Source organism: Mus caroli, unplaced genomic scaffold (assembly GCF_978045245.1).
Source record: "Mus caroli unplaced genomic scaffold, Mus_caroli_1 scaffold_6, whole genome shotgun sequence".
NCBI classification, from domain to species: Eukaryota; Metazoa; Chordata; class Mammalia; order Rodentia; family Muridae; genus Mus; species Mus caroli.
In genome coordinates this window covers 109,570,873-109,578,649 of record NW_028227261.1, presented here as the reverse complement: position 1 = coordinate 109,578,649, position 7,777 = coordinate 109,570,873, and the positions used below count along the sequence as shown (strand labels likewise).

The 7,777-nt window shown below is 45.8% G+C and overlaps 1 protein-coding gene across 1 annotated transcript; it reads right to left on the bottom strand.

Moving 5' to 3' along the window:
- Positions 1-489: 489 nt before the first annotated feature.
- On the bottom strand, positions 490-4,306 carry Tomm5 (translocase of outer mitochondrial membrane 5). The gene is made up of 2 exons (XM_021161006.2): positions 4,097-4,306; positions 490-920 (listed from the first exon to the last, which is right to left on the bottom strand). Exons 1-2 carry the CDS (start codon positions 4,215-4,217, stop codon positions 886-888), a joined length of 156 nt encoding a protein of 51 aa, XP_021016665.1. The 5' UTR covers positions 4,218-4,306; the 3' UTR covers positions 490-885.
- Between the last annotated feature and the right edge of the window lie 3,471 nt (positions 4,307-7,777).

The following is a 7,777-nucleotide window of genomic DNA, read 5'->3' as shown; positions in this document are numbered from 1 at the left end:
GAAGGCCCAGCATTCGATATCAGAGAATCCAATGCCCTCCCCTGGTCTCCATTAGCAACACACACACACACACACACACACACACACATGGTACATATACATACAAGCAGGCAGACACATATAGACATCAAATAAAAAACAATCTTACAAATGAAACAAAACCCATATACATTAGCCAAACAGAGGGGAGCATGGGCAGTTGCTCTGGAGAACTGATAGCCCCCTTCAGCCAACACTCTTAGAGAACTATTTGAGTTTAAAATGCAGCCTCCCCTGCCCCACTTTCATGGTCTTTGTATTTCTAGCGCTAAGCAGTCAGTCATCTGCAGTTCATGAAGACTTTGGCCAAGAAGCATAATTCCACATAGCAGGATTAACAGATTCTCAAGCTCAAACCAAACTCCAGGAGCAACAGTCGCAGTGCTGTAATAGTCCCACCAAAGATGGCCATGACCAAAGTGGGATAAAAACACAAAACCACGCTTTCTTCATCAGAATGTTTATTAAAAATATAGACTGTGCTTAAATGTCATTGTGGGTGTATGCTGACTTCCAAACAGACTTCACAAATAACACTTTGAACAGAAGTGGTAAACAGAAATGACTCCCCTTAGAGCCTGACATTATTAACCACTCCATCAACCCTCACAGGGGTGGAGTTCATGGTGCCCTTAGGCGTCATGAACACAAGACATCTTTTTGCACTTCCCACGTGGCTTTATATTTCAGCTATGGAGGTCAGTTCTCAAAGTCCTACTTGTTCTCCACAAGTAGTTTATATGTCCGTTTAATCAGCCTTACACCTTTCTGGGCCAATTCAGCTGCAGACAGGAGAAGAAGCGGTCACCAGGTCTTCATGCCATGCATCCACCCGACTGCCCGTCCTCAGATGCTATCCAGCTTCTTTAAGATATATGGAGCTGAAAGAAAAACCCTGGATTAGCAAGAAGAATGAAGACCAAAGTGTGGGCACTGTGCCCCTTCTTAGAATTGGGAACAAAACACCCATGGAAGGTGTTACAGAGACAAAGTTTGGAGCTGTGATGAAAGGATGGACCATCTAGAGACTGCCATATCCAGGGATCCACCCCATAATCAGCTTCCAAACGCTGACACCATTGCATACACTAGCAAGAGTTTGCTGAAAGGACCCAGATATAGCTGTCTCTTGTGAGACTAGGCCGGGCCTAGCAAACACAGAAGTGGATGCTCACAGTCAGCTAGTGGATGGATCACAGGGCTCCCAATGGAGGAGCTAAAGAAAGTATCCAAGGAGCTAAAGGGATCTGCAACCCTATAGGTGGAACAACATTATGAACTAACCAGTACCCCGGAGCTCTTGACTCTAGCTGCATATGTATCAAAAGATGGCCTAGTCAGCCATCACTGGAAAGAGAGGCCCATTGGACACACAAACTTTATATGCCCCAGTACAGGGGAATGCCAGGGCCAAAAAAATGGGAATGGGTGGGTAGGGGAGTCGGGGGGAGGGTATGGGGGACTTTTGGGATAGCATTGGAAATGTAATTGAGAAAAATATGTAATAAAAATATTTAAAAATTAAAAAAAACAAAAACAAACAAAAACCCTGGATTAGGTTTGCTCTTTTTTTTTTAAGATTTATTTATTATTATACATAAGTACACTGTAGCCGTCTTCAGACACCCCAGAAGAGGGCATCAGATCTCATTACAGATGGTTGTGAGCCACCATGTGGTTGCCAGGATTTGAAGTCAGGACCTTTGGAAGAGCAGTCGGTGCTCTTAACCACTGAGCCATCTCTCCAGCCCCTGAATTAGGTTTTATTCTACAAGTCCTCAGGCCATACTGCACAATTATAATGGAGGTGGTGGCGGTGGTGGATGTCACTGACTTTATGAAATACGATTCTAGAAACTTCCAAATTGTTATCCAACAATTGTGTCTGACCACAAGAAGGGATCCGCTGCCTTGCAAAGCTGCCCACCCCCACGTCACTCAATAACCATCGCACACACAGAGCAAGCAACCTCACACTCCGGCATCTTTCCTCCAGGGCTGTACGTAACCCCAACAGCCCTTCACTGTGGGCATCTTTGACCTATTTTGCACTACAGGAAGTTAAATCCAGGTCTTGCACGGGCCAGGCAAGGACTTTACCCCCAAGGTACACTTGAGGGGGGGTGGGAGGTGGAGCAGATTCCTTCTTAACCCAAACAAGACGAAATGCAAGAGGAATCAAATGGGCATTAGGTTTCATTATCAACGCTGGGAGAACAGGGGCCAGGAGAAGGCGCGCGCGCGCGGCGCGCGCGTCTGTGTGTGTGTGTGTGTGTGTGTGTGTGTGTGTGTGTGTGTATCCCTGAGGAAGGCAAGCAGAGGAACAGACACCTACTCTGGTTTCTCTATGACTCTGTCATCACACCAGTTACTGTGCTGATGTGATAAATGACGTGCAGAGCTGTCTGGAGTACTAAAGTGGCATTGCTGAGATAGAGAGATGAATCAGCAGTTCAGAGTGTCTGCGGTCAATCAGGAGGACCTGAGTTCAGATCCCAGCAGCCCAGCCATCCCTGGCAGCTTACAATTAATTGCCAGTGTGACTCCAGTTCCAGGCGTTCCAAAGCCCCCTTCTGGACTGCAGTTCACATATAGACAAGCAGAAAAACACATAACAAAAGTCTCTTGTTTCAAGACAGATTTCTCTGTGTAACCGCTTTGTCTGTCCTGGAACTCCATTTGCAGACCAGGCTAGTCTTTTTTTTTTTTTTTTTTTGGTTTTTTGAGACAGGGTTTCTCTGTATAACCCCGGCTGTCCTGGAACTCACTTTGTAGATCAGGCTGGCCTCGAACTCTGAAATCTGCCTACCTCTGCCTCCCGAGTGCTGGGATTAAAAGTGTGTGCTACCATGATGCCCGGTTCTAAATAAAAATCATTAAATAGAATAAATCAGTGCACTAAGCTAACATCTCCTTGACAGCTCTTGCCTATAAGAGAAGGATGGGAAAGTTTAAAGGGTAAGCAGGATGTTTTGGGTGCTTCCATTTCCCCAAGATGTCCTGTCCTGGAGGAGCCAGCAATACAGAGAGTACAGCAAAAGAGGCACCCAAATGAGGGAGGCCTCCACCTCAGTGAGTGCCAGGCCAAGCTTAACTCCAGTCTTCTAAAAATGTTGGTATGTTCTTCAATTATTTGAATCGCTCCTGCCTCTCTCTGCCCAGAAGACTCCCACAGGCAAGCAAGCACTGAACAACAGGAAGTACGCTGTACTAAGAATGTGTGAGGGGTCTGTCACTAGTTATACTATTTGGGAAACGAGCTAGAAACTGCTCGGTGCTTTAAAAAAAAAAAAAAATATATATATATATATATATATTTTTTTTTTATTGCTTATTTTGTGTGCACTCTGTGGGGTGGTACAGGTGTGAAGGTCAGAGTACAACTTCTGGAAACTGGTTCTCTCCTGCCACCACGTGTGGATCCGGCTCAGGCAACTCAGTGAGCCACCAAGCCAGCCCCTGACTTTTAAATTGACAGTATGGCTTTAACCTTGCGTATGTGTCCTGTGAACTCAAGCTCTCACTTGGGGTGGGGTGGCACTGATAAAGCAACTTTTGTTAATGTTGAGATCAAATGATTCAGATATTCTCCAAGAAAAACCAATTATTTACTTCACGCTCTGTACAAACAAACATAAAGAAAGCTAAACTCTTGTACTTCAAAGGCAAGCAGAGAGAGAAAGCGCCTGGTACCTTATTAAGAGCGCAGCAGGAATTGTATTCGTTCTCTGAACGGCCAAATGACCTTGGGTCAGCCACCTCCCGGGGACCGTTTCTAGGTTTGCAAAACGAGGGTATTGCTCCGAGGGTAACACGTGGGAGCTTCTTAAGCACAAACGTTGGGCGAGCAAAGGTGACTTAACCACGCGTCCTCCGCCACCACGTGCACTGGGCACATCCCCAGGACCCGCAGACCCCTAGAGTGCGCGCAGTTGGGCAGTCCTGGACGTGCAAGCACCCCACTCTCCCCAGGATGCTCATCTCAAGGCCCCACGACCGCGTGCAGGGTTGGGTGTGGACGCGTGGCCTCACGGTCACAGCCCAGAAGGACACTCACTGACTCGCAGCAGGGCCACGTAGATGAGGAAGTTCCGAATGGAGGAGACCACATCCTCACGCATCTTCCGCTTCATCTCCTCCGGGTCCAACTTGGGCGCGAGACCCTCGATCCGGAACATTGCGGCGGCTCTGCCTCCAAAGCTTGCGAGAGCGGCAGCCTGCTCTCTTCCAGTGGCTGCCCTGCACCCGGAACTCAGCCAGGCTCCACTTCCTGTCCCACCCCTTGTTTCCGTCCTGCGACGGGAACCTGTGAGGGGAAAACTTCATCCTGTCTTCTTGTGTCTGAAGCAAAGAGACCTGAAGGGGGCGGCCGCCGCCTTAAGTCTCTGAGCCTTGGGTGGATCTGGACTGTGTTTTGGTCCCTAGCCAGGAGAGTGCCACCTGTAAAGTTGTTTTATGCTGTAAAGTAGGGAGGTGTGTGCAAAAATATCATTATAAATAATAATAGCATTTATGAAGTATCTAAGACAGTACTTCGTGAAATGTACATTATAGTCTGTTCTTCCTAGGTTTGAAATTTAAAACAACTTAGTTGGGAATGAAGTTCGTTTGCCAAATCGTTTCCTTAGAATGCATGAAGCCCTGGCTAGTGTTGCTGTTGTTGTGATAAACACCATCAAAATAACTTAGAAGCCGGGCGTGGTGGCGCACGCCTTTAATCCCAGCACTCGGGAGGCAGAGGCAGGCAGATTTCTGAGTTCGAGGCCAGCCTGGTCTACAAAGTGAGTTCCAGGACAGCCAGGACTATACAGAGAAATCCTGTCTCAACAAAACAAAACAAAACAAAACAAAAAAACAAACAACAACAACAACAACAAAAAACCCAAAAACAAAAAATAACTTAGAAAGGGAAGTGTTTATTTCACCTAACCTGTTATGTTATCCAGGGAAGCCAGCACAGGAGTTCAAACTGGAACCTAGAGGAGGGAACTGAAACGGAGACCAAGCGGAGATGCTGTCCTTACTGGCTAGCTGGCCCTGGCCTCAACCAGCTAACTTACTTTTATTGGTTAGGACCACCTGCTGGGTGGCATCGCCCACAGTGGGCTAAGCCTTCCAGTAGTCACACAATGACCCTCAAATTCACCAATAGGACAATCTGGTGGAGGCAATCCCTCAATTGAGGTTTTCGCTTCCTAGGTGTCAAGTTGACAAAAACTAGCCAGCACAGTGCTGCACACACCTGTGTTCCCAGCACTGGGCTGCTGGAAAAAAGGGGGTCAAGAGTTGAAGGTCAGGGCATTGCTGGCTCAAGTACCTGGGAGACACAGGCAGGCAGATCTTTGAGTTCAAGGCCAGCCAGGTCTACAGAGTGAGTTCCAGGACAGCCAGGTGACACAGAAAAACCCTGTCTCCAGACAAACAAACGAATGAGTTCAAGGTCAAGGTGGAAACAGTGTCTCACACCTGTAATTTCAGCCCTCAGAAGACAGAGGCAAAAGAATTACTGCAAGGTTAGGGGCAGCCTGGGTTACAAAGTAATTACAAGGACAATCAGGATAAGAGGCTGAAAAACAAACAATCCCAAGATAAACAAACACAAACAAAAAACAGAGGTCAAGGTTATCACCCTCAGCTAATGAGCTCAGACTGCTAGTGTCCCAGACACTGAAATTCTAACATTTCCCACATTTTTTTCTGTACACTCATTTTTTGGAGGTAACTGATCTTTAAATACTCTAATGAAGATCTTGGATTACAGCAAGTACAAGCCCAGTTCAAAACTGATCAACACTGGACAGATGAGAGAAAATCAAGTTAGAGTTCTCAGACATGAATGGGACAACTGAATTTTTCACATAATCCAATATCAGGACGTCTCTTTTTTCAGGCACACTGTATAACAGCAATGAATTTGGGGTTAAATAAGAATAATACTTGAGGCTGGGCATGGTGGTGCATGCCTTTAATCCCAGCACTTGGGAGGCAGAGGCAGGCGAATTTCTGAGTTCAAGGCCAGCCTGGTCTACAGAGTGAGTTCCAGGACAGCTAGGACTACACAGAGAAACCCTGTCTCGAAAACACCAAAAAAAAAAAAAAAAAAGAATAATACTTGACTGTGAGAATGACTGATAATGTTAGCACCTTCCTGATTGCCCTGGGGTTAGATTAAAAAAACCCTCGCGTGTTTCTTCAAGCTTTAGTAAGCATTTGCATCTATAATTCAGACAGTAGACTAGCAGAGGCAGCAGTGGTGCGGGAGGGGCTGACTCCTAAGGAAGAGGTCCAGCCTTCATGAGTGCTGAGAAGATCACTCTTGGCAATGCTTCTCGCTGCTCACAAAATCAGGGACAAGTCTCTCTTTTTCTCTCTTTCGTGCTCTAAAGTCTCTTCTCACTCTGATCATCTATGCATTTTGAATTCTATTTGTGTCATTGAGGGCATAATACTTTGGAGTGCATGAATGTCAATATATCATCACCCGTGATCAGCTAGTGTGCTGGCTAGATTCTTGTTAACTTGACACAAGCTTGGGCCACCTGGGAAGAGGGCACTTCAGTTAGGTGAGGTCCCCATCAGGTCGTCCTGAGGGCGAGCCTGGGAGGCACTTCCTTGATTGATGATCGATGTGGGAGGGCCCAGCGCAATAAGAGCAGTACCATTCCTAGACACGTGAGCCTGGATTGTTTGAGAGAGCTGGCTGGGTAAGTAAGCAGCATTCCTCCACAGCCTCCACTTCCTTCAGACCCTGCCTCCAGGCTCCTGCCTGGACTTCCTGCCCTTGGCTTCCCTTTGTGATGGATTGCACCTATCTGCAGAAATAAACCATTTCCTTCCCTAGTTGCTTTCAGTTATCATGTCAACAAAACCAAACTAAAACAGATAAACAAAATAGCCAGTATGTGCACTGCTCAAGGTAGAAAATAATGTAACAATGAACTGATCTTGCTACAAGAGATGGTTTATTCTCAGCAGAGGCTTTAATCTAGGCAGAAAGAGGCAGAACTCTGAGTTGGAGGCCAACCTGGTCTACAGAGTGAGCTCCAGGACAGCCAGGGCTATACAGAGAAACCCTGTCATGAAAAAAACAAAAACCAACCCGGCAAAGAACCCACTAGGCAGATTTGCATCTGAAAAGTGAGGCAACCCAGACTGGGAAGGAAATAATTGTCAATTACGTAATTCCAATAACTCAGGCTCCAAACTCCGACCTGGTTTAGATATGGAAATACTTTTCCCCCATCTACTGAGATGCTTTTGAGTAGCTTGGATTCACTGAACATCAAAGACGGTATTAAATTAGCCAAAGCCCGTGCTTCTTGATTAAAAAACCAATTTCTGACACTTGAACTGTGTTTATCAAATGCTCAATTAAAGAGGCATTGTGTCCAGGTTAAAAAAAATGGCTGATTGGCTAAAAGACAATATGATTCTTAGATTTATTTGTTTTTATTTCACGTGTACGAATGTTTTGCCTATATGGATGTCTGTGTATCATGCCTGGTGCCCAAGAAGGTCAAAACAGAATGTTGAATCTTTTGGAACTACAGTTCCAGATGGTTGTAAGCCTCCTTGTGGGTGCTGGAAATGGAACTGGGGTCCTCTTGCAAAAGTAGCAAGTGTTCTTCACTTTGGAGTTATCTCTTCATCCCCAATATAATAATTTTTTATTATTTTATTTATTTATGTACTTATTTATTTATTATATGTAAGTACACTGTAGCTGTCTTTAGACACT

Bases quoted from the DNA above. Each gene is read 5' to 3' on its own strand.
- Tomm5 (XM_021161006.2), bottom strand. From the start codon at position 4,217: ATGTTCCGGATCGAGGGTCTCGCGCCCAAGTTGGACCCGGAGGAGATG. The intron at 921-4,096 runs GTGAGTGTCCTT...TTTTTCTTTCAG, and splicing joins CGTGGCCCTGCTGCGAGTCA to CTCCATATATCTTAAAGAAG.